At 35.2% G+C, this 19,877-nt stretch overlaps 2 protein-coding genes across 6 annotated transcripts in view; both read left to right on the top strand.

The window, feature by feature from the left end:
* The window catches only part of LOC114338228 (polyamine-transporting ATPase 13A3-like), a 161,595-nt gene extending 145,144 nt beyond the window's left edge, over positions 1 to 16,451 (top strand). For all 5 annotated transcript variants that reach the window (XM_050644456.1, XM_050644453.1, XM_050644457.1 and 2 more), the window contains one exon: positions 1,188 to 16,451. In XM_050644456.1, the coding sequence (XP_050500413.1) occupies positions 1,188 to 2,821 (1,634 nt within the window). In that variant the 3' untranslated portion in view covers positions 2,822 to 16,451. The remainder of the gene's footprint in view (positions 1 to 1,187) is intronic.
* Positions 1 to 19,877, top strand: part of LOC126880538 (uncharacterized) — a 391,874-nt gene that overhangs the window by 165,282 nt on the left and 206,715 nt on the right. The gene's annotated exons all lie outside the window — the stretch shown is intronic.

Below are 19,877 nucleotides of genomic sequence, written 5' to 3'. Positions count from 1 at the left end.
TCGAAATAGATCAGTTAACGTTAGACCAGTTCACTTCCTAAGATTGGCCAGCCAGGGTATACTTCTACGTCCAGCGCCTCTCTTGCCCTCAATATTGCTTTGCAGAATCAACTGTAGAAGTCGGTATTCATGATTACGCATAATGTGGCCGAAGTAAGCCAATTTTCTGTTCTTTACGATGTTAATTATTTATTTGTCTTTTCTTAGCCTCTGGAGAATAGTTATATTAGTTGTGTGGTGTATATATGAGACCCTCAACATACGTCGGTAGCACCACATTTCAAACGCCTCTAACCGTTTTATGGCATCTTCTGTCAGGCTCCAGCTTTCAACTCCGTAGAGGAGGACACTAAAGAACTAACATCTAAGAATTCTTATGCGTATATTGATACTTAAAGATAAGTTACACGGAATCTTCCTAAGACTGTTAAAAGAGCTACTGGCTTTTTTAATACGAGTTTTTATTTCGTAGCTATGATCCCAAGTATCCTTAATGTTGCAGCCCAGATAGCATATTTTCTGTACTCTCTCTAGGGGTGTATTGTTTATGGTAATTTGGGCGTTTATGTTGGTGTTCTTACTAATGATCATTATTTTTATCTTCTTACAATTTAGTTTTAGGCCGTATTTGTTACATGCTTCTACAACATTATCCATGAGCCTTTGGAGCCCCTGCGGCCTATATGCCAGCGATACTGTGTCGTCTGCATATCTAATATTATTTATAAGTTGTCCATTTACTGCAATACCATCTTCTGATTCGTCCAAGGCCTCTTTAAAGATGTAAAGATGTTTTCAGAGTATAAATAATGCTGGTGACAGTATGCAACCCTGTCTAACTCAAACTTTTGTTGGAGATACAAGTTTGAGACGAGTCTTACATCCTTACCATCGAGTCCCGATGTTTTTAGGATATCGATTAGTTTTCCATGTGGGACTTTATCAAATGCCTTCTCGAAATCTATGAAACATGCATACACATCGCAGTTGACATCCCAATGAAAAACATATCAGGTTAATTCCTTATAAAATTACTTAAATGGCACGTTTTTTTCTACTTCCTGAAGAAAGTTGATTTGTGGGTTACAACATTTTACCTTTCAACCGTCGAATATAAATAATATTTCGACAATAATTTCATAAATTGTACATGATTATAAAACTTTTATATTTGTTTTTTTTTTCAGCTATGTGTGGTGACGGCGCTAACGATTGTGGCGCCCTTAGAGCTGCCCACACCGGCATATCTTTATCAGAAGCAGAATCCTCCGTGGCGTCGCCGTTTACTTCAAGAAACCCGAACATTACTTGTGTACTTAACGTGATCAAAGAAGGACGCGCTGCCTTGGTGACCAGTTTCGGAATATTCAAGTACATGGCGGCTTATTCTTTGTGTCAGCTCATTTCAGTAATTATTCTTTACAGTATAGAGTCGAATTTGACGGATATTGAATATTTGTACATTGATTTATTTATTATTTCGATTTTTGCCTTTTTCTTCGGTCGAACCGAATCGTACCCGGGGAAATTAGTAAAAGAGACGCCGTTGAGTAGTTTAGTTAGTGTATCCCCTATAGTGAGTTTGTTTTTGCAGATACTTTTATTGGCTGTGTTTCAGGTAACGGCTTTTGAGCACTTAAAGTCCGAAACTTGGTACGTTCCCCTAAACGCCACCTTCAGTGGCGAAGAAGAGAACGTAGCTTGTCTCGAAAACTACACTATTTACACGATATCCAGTTTCCAGTACATTATTTTAGCTGTCGTTTTCTCTAAAGGTTACCCGTACAGGAAAAGTATTTTCACCAATTACGGCCTTGTTGCCTCAACGATATTCTTAACTGGGCTGTCTGTGTATTTAGCCCTGATACCTCACGAACCTATTGCGCATTTTTTCGAACTAGTAGTACCCCAAGATTTTACCTTCAGACTATATCTTGTGATGTACGCTGCTATCAACTTTGTTTTGAGTATCTTTGCAGAGCATGTAATTATCGAAAAAATATTCTTCAAGCGGTTGAGGTTCAAATTCCACAATATCGACAAATCGAAGCGAAAATATCTGGCCGTTGAAAGGGACTTGAGGGCAGACCGGAAATGGCCTGTGCTTACCTCAGACTTCAAATCCGCCGTCAGTCCTAGTTCACCACAGCCCGTTTGCCCGGCTCAGTTCGTTATCGAACAAGAGAATAGATTCGACAAGAATCATATACTTAACAAACTGTACGACGCTTCTGAGAATCAAAAGATACAACAACAAGATACAACAAGAAGTTTGCCGAATACGCCAGCGAGGTTGACCAACAACTTCGTGTTTCGTTCACCGAAACATTTACAGTACCAAATGAACGGTACCAACGAGACCGGATATTTCAGCCAAGACGACTTGTTTTCGAGTTTACCCTCAGAAAATCAAACCAGTACACGATCTGACACGTACAAGAGTATAAGTGACAACACCAACTACGATTTGGCGAGCTCTAACATCAACATTCCTGAATTACCCTTCGATGGAGGCAATTCCGTACCTACGTCACCCATTAAGAAACCAAGTACCGTTATAAACATCGAACTAAATGGATTAGACGATCATGTGAGTTTGAATAGAAGTCCGCAACACATGAATGGAGCTATATTTAGCTCCCCTGCGAAAATGAATGGGTTTAGTCTTTCCGACACCCCAACCAACTACTCTGATACTGTAGCAAGTTCTTTGGAACATGATAACAACTTATCCCAATTTAATAAGTTTGGTACCAGCCCTCCACAAAACATCGAGGGCAAGAAACACTTAGAAATGAATACCTTGGATACCAACAGGTGAGATGAGGTTTTCTTTGTAGGTTCTCTGTTGAAATTTTTTAAATATGGTATAGTTTACAGTTGATATAGCTTATTAGATGAATTATTTAGGCATTTTAAACAGTATTATATTTCAAATTAAAATACAACATACAAAAATTATTTTTATACGACCACCTAAGTATTTATGATTCATTTAATATAGGTAAGCACACACAGAGGGGATTTCTGTGAAAGCTCCGAATCTGTGAAACACCTTGTAGTAGACAAAAGATGTCCACCTAACCTAAACAAGCTGTGGAATTGTACATTTCTGGTCTGTTTTTAATCTTTCTCAATTTTTTTCTACTACCACTGAGAGACAGGATCAGAAACACCGAGATAAGACATAGAAGGCGAAGGATTTCTTGCCTAAAAAATCTACGTATGTGGTTCAACACAACAGCTGTGCGATTAAGGAGCTCGCCGTAGCGAACTCGGCTGGTTCTATGGTCGATTCTCGCACACAGATTTTGGTTACTTCTTCTTCTTTTTATTTCTCGAAGGACCAGCTGAATTCAGCACCTGCAAGGAGTAATCTTTGCTGGGGAGGATGATAGGTAATAAAAATACAATGTTCATAAACTAACAAAAAATAGATATATTGAAAATTTAAATTAGTCGGAGAATAAATGAGAGATAGCAGATTGATAGCATAAGTTTGAATTATGAGATTTGTAAGACAGTTTATCACGCATAGAGTTTTTGATAGAACAGCGAACCGTTTCCCGTACTGGCAACACCGCGAACTTAACGAGAGGTAATTGAACAAGATGTACATATGATTATCTTTGTACTTACAGTTGATACAGCTGATATTGTTTTACTCTTTTACACTATCCCTTACTGCCTAGTTGATAAGGCCACAGACATTAACTATATTGATATACTTGAGGTGAAAATAGACAAAAACTACATTGTTTGGAGCTTCTGCAATGCTGTGTGCATTCGCCGATGGTTGAAAACAGACTCTCGTAGTTTGTAGTTGGGCAACTTTTAGCTTTGTTGTTTGGCGGGAAATATAGTTGGCGGGTATATGGGTAAAAAACTAGTTTTGAAGGGACAGGTACAAGGTTCTAATGTGTTGAAATATTGAAAATATTTGTTCGCTGTAGAAATTTATGGGAAATTTATACAACAGCCACAAATCTTTTCAGAACAGCAGTGTGCAAAGTACAGATTGTCATGATGGTCGATAACATCCGAAACAAATAGGCACTACAAGAAGAAGAAGACAGAACGAAGATCAAGGATATCGTGGAAGAATTTTAAAAGATCAAATGGCGCTGGGTCGCTGAAATAGCCAGATATGATGATACAGGAGGACACGGATACTCCAAGAAGGAAGACGGAAAAGAGATGGATAGATGACATAAGATGAGTGGCAGGCAGACAGTGGATTAGATTGTTGCAAGATGGAGAAATATTGAAGTGGATCCACTCCGCAGGAATGGATGGAAAATGGTTCAACGAAGAAGAAAAAGAAGACTCCCATCATTTCTCCTTTCTTCTATTTGTGACGTTATTTTGTTATTTGTGGCCTGTTTCATAATATCTGTCTTTTACTATTTCTGAACGTTATTTTGTCATTGCTAACCTGCTTTCCCTCTCTCCTACTTGTTTCCCCTGTTACTTCCATCATATTTTCGTTCTTCTGTTTCCGAACGTTGTTTTCTTATTTATGGCATGTTTTAGATATTTTTGTAGTTGCTTTTCCTCATATTACTTCAACCTTCGTTCTACAATTTCTGATTGGTTGGATTGATGTTTGTATGGAACGTGACGGGAGGATTCTGGAGGTTGGAAGGTTCTCAATTGATGGACGATGACTGAGGGGAGGTTTTCGTGTTGGAATTTACTGGATCTCTTTTGAGCTCAGTGTGATGAAGATGAAGCTGGATTAGAATAAAAGTTGATTCTGAATTCTTCTGTTGGTTTGACCCATCTATAATCATAGTCTGCACAAAAAATTTCATTCCATTTGTACTTATCTGATCTTTGGAAAGACCGATCGGCGGAAAATATCGTTTGAAAATCCCCTTTGTGTGTCTACATGATAAAATAATATCGATACTTGGCAAATGTTTAAGCATTATTTATTAACGTTTCGACGTCCAAATCGGATGCCGTTGTCAAAATACAAAAAATAAAAATATATTTTTATATTTAGATGTATTTCAACGGCATCCAATTTGGACGTCGAAACTTTAATAAAATCATTTTTTAGTAAAATTGTGGCTTATTTCCCATTAAAAATAGTTAATTGCAAAAATGCCACAAGAAAATAGCTTCAGAACAACACGTCTAAGCATTTTATAAAATGCTGTTTGCTACTTTTAAAGTTTATAGCAGTTTACAGTACACCAATATAAGGCTAAAAATAAACTCGAATTGCCTTATATTATATTCCGTTATATCTTCCCATTTCTTTATATAATTTAAAATGAAACGGTTGATCAAAGTTTAATTTTTTATTACATCCATCTACCAAATGTCTTTCAAAATATACTTGCCAGAAAATGCTTTTTTTTACGTGCCCCATTTTATTTATTGATAATGTCTCGAAAGGGCTCTATTTTGTACACAAGATTTGAATGTGGTGCCTCCATCTGTTATTATAATATAACCGCTTCTGTAGATATTTTGTTTCCGCGATAACTTTCACTATATATGCGTATTTGTACAGTGGCTTTTGTAAAAAAAAACATTGTCATAAAGACATTTTTAAAAAGATATCAATGTACAAAAGATTTAATACTTCCGTTTGATTTTATTTTTGAAATGTCTTCCATCTATGTAAGAGTAAATCAGTAAATATATCTAAGTCATATTTGTATCCACTGTTAATTTTTAAACTATATTAGAATTGTCACAATTTTTATGTGTAGATTAAGTACTTAATGCCTGGTTGCACCAACAAATCTTAAGCTCCAGCTTGACCCAGCACAGTTTATAGATAGGGCCGCTTTAACTCTCACTTACGTTGCACCATAATTTTCGATTCTTATCATCTCAATCCAAGTGGCAATCCATTGTGACAAGCTGAAAATTATACAAGACTCGATAGTGCAACGCGCATGTTTCGTAAGCTGAGCTTAAGACACGTCTTAAGCTTAATATGTTGGTGACTGGTTGCACCAACAAATCTTAAGCTTAAGACGTGACTTAAGCTCAGCTTACCACAATGGATTGCCACGTGCTACAATCTAATATTGTAGAGGGCGCAAAAGTCGAGGCCTCAAAAAATGATAGCGGACAGTTAATCTCAGGATTTGGATATCTGAAACAACAAAATCGTACTGCATTTGAAAAAGGAAGGTTTCTTACGTGACAATTTAACACAATTTGACCAAAAAATAAAAAATAAATATTTTTTAACCATGAAAACTGAAGAAAATCGGGCAATTTTTTCACAAAATTTTTTCAAATTTCCGTAAAATCTTTTTTGCGGAATTTTTCACTAACGGTGGTAAATTGTCACGCAAGAAACCTTCTTTTTTCAAATGCCGTACGATTTTTTTCTGTTTCAGAGACCCCAATCCCGAGATTAACTGTCCGCCATCGTAACTACTTTTTTTCGATGCCACGACTTTGGCGCCCTCTCCAATATTAGTGTACATGCATAAATGAAAAAAGATATATTTTTTGTATTCTCTGAGGGCCGGTTGTTCGAACGCTAATCAACAATGATCATTATTAAATATTTAATTACTGTCACCAAAACTGTCAATGTCAACTTTGTTTGGGTTGCTGAAAACATAATTAATTACAATTATGAGATTTATTATTAATTATGTTAATAATTATTGTTATATTAATTGATTATAGTCTCAGAATTGTAATTAATTATGTTTTAACAACTGGCATTGACAGTAATTAATTATTTGATAATGATCATTGTTGATTAGCGTTCGAACAACCGGCCCTAAGAGTTAGATATTAATATGTTGAAACGAAATAAGCGATGGACTACCACAGCTAATTGAAATAATATTCGAAAATATTACCTCAATCATCCAATATAGCCATCGCCACACCCTTAGCTTAGCTCAGTCACTCAAGGTGTGTGTTCGTCTTGTCCTAATCTTAGAAATGAACTATGAAAGTTTGGAATGAAAGCAAACAAAACATTATTTTTAACTAATCATGTTTATTGTTCATAAAGATATAATAAAAATATGACTTAGTAAATTGCATTAACAAATATATTCAAATTCTTGCCAAAAACTAACAATTCTGGATTATACTTATGGCTTTTGGTATCTGATGGTAACTTCTTGATGTCGAATGGTACTGCTGTTGACTTCTTGTAGGCCTGGGCGGATGTTCGGCACTAGGCCCCTGCAGCTGAAGATGTTGGGTGCTGTAGTCTAGACGATTTGGTTGCAGTTATCAGCCTCGTATTGATGCATCGCCGGCGATGGGCTTCATTCTCCCGAAAGGAAAAAAGTAGATCTTATCCAAAAACTATAAGATAAAATCACATATCAACAATCAAGAAGATAAACCAACGTATGCCGTCTGCCATTCTAATCGTCACAGAGAGTAGCAGATGACAAGAATAAATTAAATGAAATTTAGATGAGGAGAATAGTTAAAATTTGATTACTAAACGTAAGCAAGCATAGTGATTTAACCCAGCTTGAGAGACTTGCTCACCCTTAGAGAATGACATTCGGGTGATACAATTCATTGGGGCGAGGAGGATTAACTCCCGTAAGCAGGAATCACTCCACCCCTCTTCAATGCTCCAGACCATCCACTTACCCCCCGATAGCACTCTGATGCGCTATAGGGGCTCTCAATCAGCAAAGTGCTTATCATATGGGAGTCTTGGCCTGCATTGATCGGGGTACGATTTCATATGGGAGTCCGTGTACCCAAGACTCCCATATGATAAGCACTTTGCTGATTGAGAGCCTCTATAGCTTACTAAATATATAGATTACTAAACGTGCATATATGTAAATTAAAAAGATAATATATTTAAAACTAAAATATCAGAAACCATGCTTTTGACATTGGAGGTTAGATATAAAAATTTTTAGAAAAAGCCGTTAGATGTAGAAATGGAATTACAAGAAAAAATAATAATGAATTCTTACCCCAAAAGAAAGATGATTTGAATAAAAATGATTTATTTTTCACTTTACATGCCTTTTTAAGAAATAATTTTTCTCTTCCATTTTGTGTCTTCGGGTAGGGATGAAATGACACTGTCATTGAAAACGACATTTGAAATGAATAGAAGTAGCAGGCATGTTCCGTATTGAAAAGCAGATATTTACAGAGTAAGAATATACAGGGTACGTTCAGTATGATGATTTAGATTTTAGATGAAAAGAGATATATTAAATAGAAGATAATAAAAGACGGTAATAAAAGAGGATAATAAAAGAGAATAATAAAAGAGGGCGCCAAACAAGTTTTTAATGAAAAAGCAAGTTAAAACGAATAGAAGATAATTATTAATGAAATATTGAAGAAAATAGAATAAAATAATTATTTAAAAATAAAATATCAAAGATGTGACGTTTGTAACGTTACAATGTAAAAGGTTTTATGTTCATTTTTAATAAAGAGTCAGAGAAAAAAATCTTGAAAAAATGCTTATTTTTAGTCTTCTAAATTGTGCTAGTACCTTAAGACGTGCTTAGATAAAAATCGAAAATTATGGATCTATAAGCTGAGATTAGCTATGCTGGAGCTTAAGATTTGTTGGTGCAACCAGGTATTAGTGTCCTATATTTTATTAAATAGTACAGGATTTGCCTTTTTTGATTTAAAAACAGGCAACGCTGAATTTTGATTTGCATTTGTGACCAATATTTAATCTAATGTAAAGTAAATGCAAAATAAATTATATGACGTATAACGACAGTTATTTTGCAATTATTATACATTCTTATCATATTATATCTTTATATACAGTTGAGTCCCCGAGTCTTTACCCGTGCGTCATCCTTTAAAGCATACGAAATAAGTCGGAAATTTACTAAACGCAACCGCAAGTGACAGTTGTGGGTATTATTCCGATCACGGGTTATACTATACAATTTGACGTTATCAAATAAATAGAATGTCAAATTTAAGTTTTGATTTAAAATTTTGGTGCATAATTACAGCTACATTTGAAGTAGCTTAATAAATTCTTTATTTACCATTAATTAATAAATAAATAAACAATTTATAAAAAAATTCGATAACATATTTTCTTTTTGTTATTTTATGCACTTTGACGGAATATTAAACACAAGCATTCCTTAGCTTTGCCAACAATGAGATTATTTGTACGTTGTCAAAATTTATCGTAAAATAACATAAACTTATCATAAAATTTCTAACTCCAATATAAAATTAGTTGTGAAAACAACTGTTGGTATACTATAAAAAACTTCAAAATGCAAGAATTCGACAAAATAACCGCAAAATTTCAACAAACTTATAGCCACAAAAGTAAACAAAACATCAGAAATTGTACTTAAAATATGTGAAAACATCCCCAATCGTCTTTCTTTGTACCTATCTCTTTTCAACGCACTGAGTCTAGATCGTTCATAAAAATAACATGTGTTTTTACTTCATAACAGAGCTGGTTTTTCTTTAGTTTCATGCGTGGAAGATAATGATGCTAGATAAAAAGTATGTGTTTTATCTCGCCAGGTATTAATGACTCACGGGTAAAGACTGGCGGACTCAACTGTACTATGTGTTGTAGGTTTGATTGATAAGAATCTTTTAGTAAACATTATATTTGCATAAATCCTATATCCTATAGATAATTCCAAATGCAAGCATTTATACAGTGGTCTTCATAACAGTATGGTCTCGTTGTTGATCTTATCTGATCATGATCTGATAATCAAATGATAAGATTGTGGATAAATAACCATTTTACTTTTTTTTTTGAAGAATTTATAAAATATCTTAATTAACCTATGAAATGCCAATAGTGTCAAAATTATATACATGTCATTAGTGTCAAAATTTGATAACAGTGGAGTAAACTTGCCCGAGGTTGGACCAATTACAAACAAGCTTTACGGCGCGGGAATTTTGAATTACTCCTCTTGGTTTAAAAATAGACTATAGTAATATTCGCTGTCTATACAGCGTTACACGTTAAGAATAGAACATTGCGGAGATAGTCCCATGTATTTCTTATGAACGATAGAAGCGCGACGATGCCATGCCGTACTCGATAGAATGAATCGTATATCGGCAGTCGAGTAGCCACCCATGCCCGAGAGGTTTGCCAACACTGATCTTCATAAGCGCAATGTTCTATTCTTAACGTGGAACGCTGTATAGACCAAGTGAATTTAATATTTTCTCCCTAAAGATGAATGGTTCGGTATCATTTTTATTTGGTGTGATAGTGGCACTCCTATTGTCTTCAAATAGTGTTGCCACATTCGTGTTATTGAATTGTTGCTGTAATTAATTAAACTGTTTTTATTGTCATTTGCTTTATTGTCTTCAATCAGTTGCCACATTGTTCATCCATGTTATTTTTATTTCTTCAACACCAACTATTGGATTTTCTTGAGTGTGTGTACGTTTACATTTAAATATCTCGATTTCTTAACACTGTTCTTCAAGAATTCTGTTTTTAGCTTTTCTGACAGCTTTTCTTATCTCTCTGTCTAGGCGCTGATATAATCGCCTTTATTTATTAGTTTATTCAGTTGTCTTCCTATATTAATAAAGTGATTGATGCTGTAATGTGAGCCAACATACCAAACTGTACGTTTCGTGACGTAGTTGATCTCAGATGATACTTGTATAACTGGTTGCGTAACATATACTTGCATATTATTTTTTACTTAAATTATTATTTTATAAATGTAGCGGTTACGCTACTAATTAAATTAATTCAATTAAAATTGCATTAATAATATCCCTCAAGAAATTCCTTGTGATACGCCCGAGATCGATTTTAAAACGACATTTCTCTGCTCACGCGCGACAAGCTCTTTGTATTGCAAGCGAAAGTAATTTCTGGATTGGAACAGCAGTTGGTCAAAAACTCGTCAAGGTAACACGCCGCTATTATCTAAGCGACGGAATTTGAAGCCAAATTGGAAATGAAATCTAACTAAAAGGAAATCAAACATCAGCCTATACCATGTGCCAAAACTAATAAATCAAACTTAAATATACCTGGGGACTTATTCACATAAAAGAACTATAATACCGCCGGCGTGTTGTTTGTTTCCAGTAAGTAATACATATATTTCTCATTTTTCCGTTGTAAAATTAAATTCATCTTTGTAGTTAGGTATTTCGTTAGGTATTTCGTTAGGGATTAGATTTCGTATTGGGATAAGAAACCACATAAATGGCAAAATATGTGTATTCATTTAATATGTTTATTAGTTTTGGCACATGGTATTGGCTGATGTTTGATTTCCTTTTAGTTAGATTTCATTTCCAATTTCGCTTCAAATTCCGTCGCTTAGATAATGGCGGCGTGTTACCTTGACCAACTGCTGTTGCAGACACAGCTGCGCACTACAAAGTGCTTGTCGCGCGTGAGCAGAGAAATGTCGTTTTAAAATCGATCGCGGGCATATCACAAGGAATTTCTTGAGGGATATTATTAATGCAATTTTAAATGAATTAATTTAATTAGTAGCGTAACCGCTACAATGTGAGTTGAAATTGGGACGACATTGACTCAATAATTTAGGTGCCAGTGCAATCTGTTTGTATCTCTAGCTTATTATTAGCGTATTATTAATTTAATTGAAATGAAAATAGGAAAATTTTATATGCCACTGGTCTTAATGTATGTGCAAGAAGTATTTTTAATACATATCTTTAAAGAAAAAAATTGTATATTTTGTGTGTGTACAATTAACGATTGTGTGTCGTATCCTTGGATGAGACCGCAGGAAACAGATAGTCAATAATTAAATTTGTAAACACGAGAGCAGAAGTTTGACGGCTTTTCTAGGTAAATATCGACATTGCAAAAAATTTGATTGAAATTAATAAAAAGTCCTTTCGAGAATAATTTATTAGTTAACCCAAATTTGTAACAGATACAGTAAAATTTCAGTCTTCCACTTGCTGTGCAAAGAAAAGTAGAAAATACACGTTAGATAAGTCTCTGAAATAATATATATGGAGAAAATGTGGTGCTATAGAAGAATTTTTAAAGTTTCCTGTGTGGAGAAGATTCGAAACTCCACAATACTAAAACGTCTCAGCAAGACTACTGATTCATGGTTGAAGAACTTGCGAGATTGGTATGGTGTTGATATAGACGGAGAGGCAGCGCCTCTGGTGTTGATATAAATTTTTCACAGTTGATTACTGTGATTGTGTAGAGAAACATACTGCGGTCGGTCAAGCGAAACGTAGAACAGGGGTTACTGAGAGGGTATCAAAGTTGCTTTCCTACGAAGGTAATTAAATCCATTTACTAAGGCTGAAAATCAGTACACACATTCTAAATTGAATATAAATAAAAGTTATTGTAGTCAGTCAGCTGTATGACGGGACAGAGCCGGTCGGTCGGCCCCAATGAATGTACAGGACTATTCACTATATTTTGACCCCCTTGTAAACTGCTTTATTTACAGAATTAGAAAAAAATGTAGAATACAAAAGTTTTTCGATTTTTTAATTATGATTTTTTGACACATATATCGTACTAGTGACGTCATCCATCTGGGCGTGATGACGTAATCCACTATTTTTTTAAATGAAAATAGAGGTCGTGTGCTAGCTCATTTGAAAGGATATTAAATTCTCTATCTATACAGTACTATAAACATTAAGATCATTATTTATACAGGGTGTCCAAAAAAATTTTGAATTATTAATAATTAAACAATTAATTTAATTTAAAAAAAAAAATTTGGACACCCTGTATAATTAATCATGTTGATGTTTATATTACTGAATAGGGAATTGAATAACCTTTCAAATGAGCTAGCACTCGACCCCTATTCCCATTTAAAAAAAAATAGTTGATTAGTTCTGTACTACTATTACTAATTATTACTAATTCTGTAAATAAAGCAGTTACAAGGGGGTCAAAATATAGATGTACATTCACTGGGGCCGACCGACCGGCTCTGTATACAGCTGACCGACTATAATAACTTTTAGTTATATTTAATTTAGAATATGTGTACTGATTTTCAGCCTTAGTAAATGGATTTAATTACCTTCGTATAAAAGCAACTTTGATACCCTCTCAGTAATCCCTGTTCTACGTTTCGCTTGACCGACTGCAGTATGTTTCACTACACAATCACAGTAATCAACTGTGAAAAATCTAGCTTTAGTAAATTCAAAAAGATTTTTCAGCGCTGCCTCTTGGACTAATACAAGCATGTTATTTAGGGCGGCAGTGAATAAAATTAAGATAGCTATGACGGTAACCAACATTCTGAAAGGACATGGTACGTCAAAAGGAAAGGAAGGAGAAAATATTTAATTCTACTTGCTACCAAATTAGTTACATAATATGTGACGCAGCCTACTCTTAAACTATGACAGCTAAACCAAGTTTCTTTGGAAACTAACTGTTGTAGTCAATATTGCGGGGTCTTTATTTTTAATTTAACTTGCGAAATTCGATCGTAAGTAAGAAATTTGTGGTATGTATATCAATAACAATTATTTATTTTGTCCAATAAACTTGCTTTTGCCATGTCGTGTATCACAATGGAATCGCTGTTGAACTTTCTGTACTAGATTCTAATCTTTCATTTTTATTTCACGATTCTTAGGTCTAGTGCACACGGAGCAACTGTTATAAAACTACGGTCTGAAAACTATTGCATTCGCAACTATTTTCTTATTTCTGCAGCGTAATAGCACGAGGATCCGTCCATGAGACGATCTGCCTGAAACTGGTTTCCAACTAGTTTTCAACCGTAATTTTAAAACAGTTGCGTCGTAGGCGCTGCATATTTATCATAAGCATTGAATTATAGTTCAAAATGGACGATATGACTTATTGTTAGTACTTAATTCTGCAATCTCTTAAAACAATACCACGTACTTGTGAAATAAGAAAACTTTATCAAAATACTTTAGTACTTAAGTTGTAATGAGTATTAACAAGTTTTATCCGGTGTGCTATGCCCGGGCGTAAGTTGAGACACAGATAATAAGGTTAGGTGAAATTTGTAGGGTTGGTAAAATGGGATGACCCACCCATAGACATAATAATGATAGACGAGGCGTACTAAGCAAAATAGCGTAATAATCTATCTATCTCTTTTTACTAAGCGATCCCGCTCATATGACAGACAAAGATGGCCAGACCACTCAAAGTAAATACTGACCAATTACGTCCTTGATATCGGCGTTACACCTCGATGCACAGAGCGGCCCATACATTGCCTTATCTATTCGTATTATATCTATGGACCCACCTCACTTTGACGGTTTAAAGTTTTTTCTCGAACATTGGAGACTATTATCATTTCATCTTCATCAAAATACAAAATAAATGGTTGCATCATGTAGGAAATGGAATACTGATAATTGTTTAGCCCTAATAAACACTAGATGCGGAAATGATCGCTACAGTTTAAATAGCTAGATGCGTAGTGCAGGCATTGTTGATTTGCCAATTCCACCAGTGTTGAAATTCTGTTTTTGTAATGGTCTTTAATGCCATCGTCATATTCGTTTGAATTGTCTATTTGACGCTTTTTATTAATTACAATTTCAGACATTTTCCCTAGTTGCTCGCCCAAAAGAGAATTTTTAGCGCCACACGTGTTGGGATCATAAACTAAAATATTTGGCGCCCAATTCAAAACGTATGTTTTATGTTTTGAATGATTTCCTACTAAATCTCATTTTTAAGCAATAAAGAATGAAAATAGCTACAAAATAAGAGATAAAAACTTATTTATTATTTATTTATTTCTATGATTTTCTTTGGTAAAGTGCTCCGTTGTAACTTCTATACCCTAAGGCCAATCAAACCAATGGAAGAAGAACTTCTATACCTTTTAAAATCCTATTTTAGTACCATGCTCAAATTTTAGGCTTCCTTCGCAATTTGTCAATACTGTTCTCGATCTTGCGCGGAATGTAACAATTATTCATTTGCTGACAAGCCAGTCCCTAGAAGGTTTCGGAGCCATGAATATTTTTATTCTTTAGAAGATCATAGGGGCAGCTTTTTTTCGAATTTAAAGCAAAATTTCGAGCATTTCTGTCATATTCAACGATGATAAGTTGTGACCATCACAAAAAATACAGTATAATATAAACAAAACAGTCTTGTTATGAACAAGATTATTCCCTTTGGTAGTTAGTGAAGAGATATTGAGTATACTCGTATTTCACAGAGGGCGCTGAAAGGTTTTAACGCTGTTATGAATGAAAATCCAAAGACATAAAATGTAATATTGTTTACAATACACTGCGCATGCGCGCTATGGCCTAGTAAAACCTTAATAATCATTGTCTAGGTGAATTATTTAACAGAGCGTTAACATTGCATACCCATACCTATAACGGATATGAAGACGGTCATTTGTTCTGTAATTTTATGAAGGTGGTGATGAACAATTTAAAGGGGTGGCTAACCGGGGTTTAATCGAGACAGAAAGTACCGGCCCTTAGATTATGGCAAACTTATAGGCTCTGTCGCCTGATCTCATCAAACTGTGTCTCAACTTGCGCGTGGGCTCCTTGATAAAATATTTGCTGGTGAAGCAGTAGATTAAGTGATAAAGTGTAGTGATTAGTAAATAAATTGTGATCTTATATTTTATTGTTGAACCTTTTTTGTTGATCATTTCTTGCTTTGTATTTTATTTAAAATAATTTATATACAATAGGTAAGACACCAAAATGTTTAGCAAGTTCTAAACCAAACAGTTTATAATTGTTTCATTTTAACCCTTAACTGGAGAGACCTCTTTTTAGCACACGACCGGAGACATGCCTCTCAGGCAGATAATAACTACGTATACATAAATGTTGATGATACGATACAGTAAATAAATTTTAAAAGTGGAAAGATTATTGATAGTAATGACATAAGGGCTATCGCTACAGAAAAAAGGAAATATTTCAAATATGCATTTTTTATGTTATAACTCTAGAAAACAGTACTTACAACTTAAACTGATATAAAAAATGTACTGTAACACGCACTTTACGTAATCAACTTAGTCACACAAACAGAGACGTGCCCCCTGACAGACTGGTAAAAACTGAATTTTTACGATAATTTTGAAAGGAGTGAATATTTCTCCTTTCAAATCAGGCGAGTGCTAAGCAACCAATAGTATTAGGAATATATGAAGCGTGATGCCGGTGGGTGGAGTTGTTCGCAATAATCTTTAGAATATGTTTATGTTACAGTCTGTCAGACGGCACGTCTCCGGTTAAGGGTTAACAGTGTACTTGCAACGTCTATGTATGATTGTTTGCTCCTAAAGTTACCATTTGTAGTACTTACCTATTTGTAAATTTGTCTTCAGTACCGTACCGTATATTTATTCATAGAGTAAATGAATTGAAATGTTTACTTCACCAACAATTTTTCATGTACTTTCTCATTAATAATACATATAATTTTTTATACAAAGTATTTATTGATTTAATAAAAAGAATAGTGTTCATGTTACTAACTTTTATTTACTTCCCGTATCTCCCAATTACTTCCGTCGTTCCCTGCAAAATGACCCTATTGAGAATGTAGAATGTTGCATTAACGATGGTTCGCAACACTTTGTTTTGGAATCTTTGAAGGATGTCAATGAGTTACTGGCGGTTCCCCAAAGTTGTATACCATAGGTCCACACAGGTTTGTGAATGGCCTTATACAACATTATTTTGTTGTTCAGTGATAATTTAGATTTGCGTCTAATCAGCCAGTACATTTTGCTAAATTTAAGGCCTAGCTGTTTTCTTTTGGTGAATATATGCTTCTTCCAAGTCAGCCGTCGCGGTCGGTTCAAATGCATGCCAAGGTATTTAGCATCGTTAGCTTGTGGGAGGTGGCAGTCGTTTGATTTTTACTGGTGGACATGTTTCTCTGCGTAAAGTGAATGTCACTTGTGTAGATTTCGTTTCATTAACTCTGATACGCCATCTTTTTAGCCACTTTTTGATGTTATCAAGGTTTGTCTGAAGGTTCTTTGAGGCTGAGGCCGGATCGGTGTTAGATGCCAAGACTGCCCTGTCATCATCGAATGTTGCTACAGTGGTTCTTGTTCTTGGCAGATCAGCTAAGACGTCAAGCTGGAATCCATCAAGGAAGTCATCTACCAGTTCAGTGTTCGTTACAGTGAAAGAGTGTCAGTGTACCCTAACCCGTTGTCCTAGGTGAGCGACGGAAAACGGCGCGACGCGATGCGATGCGACCAGTAATTCACGCGACGTGTGGCTTATGTAGCGTCGCATCGCGTCGCTTTCCATCACTCAAACCAGGACAAACGTGACGATGTCAATTATTCATTCCTATTTTTAAGTGTGGGGAAGTATACGGCAGTGTTACTAGAAAATTCATATTTTAAATACTTTGCTAAAAAATTCCATAAACGAAAAAGAAAAACAACAAAAATGTCATATATTTAGAAAGAGTAAGAGTAGATTTAGAAAACGTAGGTCACACACAAAATACAACCATTACGTGATATTTACGCGTCGCGTTGTCGTTCACCTAGGACAACGGGTAACGTGTTGGCCAACCGTCTAAATGTGCCCGATGAAAACGAAGTGCGTAGACTTGGACGCCTGCTGCCTGCCGACCTGTCTACAGGACTCTGATAAGTTTTAGCTTCTAAGGAAATATAGACACCAATAAATACTCTCATTGTCAAAAAACACTAAATTTATGTTTAGCTAGTTTTTTAAAGGAGATCACCCACGGGAGGAATACTCTACATGTCAGTTTCACATTTGTCAAAGCAAACGCTTCTTGCCTTCCGGAAAATTGCAGACTCTTTTACGGGTTATAAAAAAAACTTTCCCTGTCATGTGCGAATCTGATTCACTGTTTGTCCGCCACTGCTCGTATGCCGTCTCGTTTTGAGTAAGCAACTTAAAATCGGTATTTCCGTACTTGTAACTAGTAACGTTTTAAAAATATCTTACACGTCCCTAGTAGTCGTAGCGGTATGACTTTCGAAAACATCGAATTTGATCATAAGCGGGTGCATAAAAAGATATCTTACACTGAGTATTTTATTTCTGCACATAATACATCTCTCCCCTACTGCAAGTCATAATTCATAATCCCTCCGCTACTGATCGGTCATAAAAAATAACACTATCTGCATATTTTGTTTTCAATTTCTAAGCATAAACAAAAATTTAATATGTAATAAACAAACATGTAATATGCCGACAAGTTGAATTTGAGGGTAATACGATATTTTTATCGATCACGGTTTTCAGTAATATGAATCATTTTTCACCTTATTTTTCTAATGTGTTTTTGTAAAGGTATAACTTTGATTATTAATTTCGTATCGCCGCTTATTTAGTCTACCAAAAGTTATCAGAATTTAATGACAAAGACAACGCAGTTTTCACTCAGGGTGTTGACTATGATAATATTTTTATTTATCATAATAAATTGTACTTAGGTACCATCCGTATTCATTTCAGATACATCCATCTCGCAAACAAAAACAAGTAAAAATAAACATCTGGCGGTGATTCACGCGTCCCACGGCCCAAGAAAACTGTACGCCGATGACAAACGTTCCCAAGCGAGACCTGCGAACGCATGCACTAATCGTAGGATGCGCAAAACTGTCTACGCAGTTCGCCGGTGCAGGTTGTGTCTCGCTTAGGATCAATTGGCGCCGGTGCTTAAGGTCTCTCTTTTCCTCTCCACTCAAGATTCTTCGTGTTTTATCACTTTATGTCACTTCTTAAGATTTTCTCTTTTCAAGAATCGCTGTTCCTTAAGGGGTTACATAGGTCTTGCGGGTAAAAAAGTGACTTTTTAAAAAAAAATTATTATCTCGAAAACTAAAATTGTTTTTAATTTATAATTGGAACATAAACAGTACGTAAAACGTATAGTACTTAAGGTACTCTCAAAAAAATTTTCAGCCAAAAATATTAATTTTTGTAGAGTTGACTGCAATTTTTCGACAACAGCCCTTTTTTGCGGTGGGCAACATAACTAAGTCCAGTCTCATCTGAAATAAAAAAATCAAAAAGTTTCTTGCAGTTTATACCTCTGGCTAAGGAATGAACGAAGGAATTTAAAAAAAATGAACTTTAAAGATTTTACATAAGTTTAAACACATTTTCGACCCCAATTTTTCTCATTTTTTTCAAAAATGACCATTTTTAAAGTAGTTTTCTTTTATAAAACAAAAGCAACTTCACCTAATAAAAATTCCTTCGTTCATTCACTAGCCAGAGGTGTAAACTACAAGAAACTTTTTGATTTCAGATGAGACTGGACTTAGTTATGCTGCCCACCTCAAAAAAGGACTTGTCGAAAAATTGCAGTCAACTCTACAAAAATGAATATTTTTGGCTGAAAATTTTTTGAGAGTAATCGGTGGCGGTTTATAATGTAGAGGAGCGCATGCCGTATCTATTCGAGCAGTTACACGGAGCACCAACGTAATGGATACGTGCCTTACTCTTCTTCGCTTCTCATTTCTGTCCATCGTGTATTCTGCAGTTAAACCTTTCTCTCAAGACTCTACCTTACAGTCCCTCCATCTTCTCCTTGGTTTCCCCTGTCTCTATACTTCTAACGAAATTCTAACATGAAGGACATTTCTGTCCATCGTATCTTCTTCATTTAAACCTTTGTCAAGTCTCTGCCTCACACTCCTTCCATCTTCTCCTTGGATATCCTCTACCTCTTTCCCCCAACTTCTTACACCTCTACCCTTCGTCCCATAGTTCTCATTTCTACGTCGGACATGACCAAACCATTCCAAACTCCGTCTCTGCTAGTGACTGGGTGGATTGAGTAACTCAGTAACTATAAGTGCCGGTCCCAAGCCCGGATAAAGGAGGAGGGTTTGAGTCAGAAACGGCATATACGGTAGTAAAAAACTAGCTAGAAA

The sequence above is a fragment of the Diabrotica virgifera genome, chromosome 2 (genome assembly GCF_917563875.1).
Source record: "Diabrotica virgifera virgifera chromosome 2, PGI_DIABVI_V3a".
NCBI classification, from domain to species: domain Eukaryota; kingdom Metazoa; phylum Arthropoda; class Insecta; order Coleoptera; family Chrysomelidae; genus Diabrotica; species Diabrotica virgifera.
This window is presented reverse-complemented; position numbering and strand designations above follow the sequence as displayed.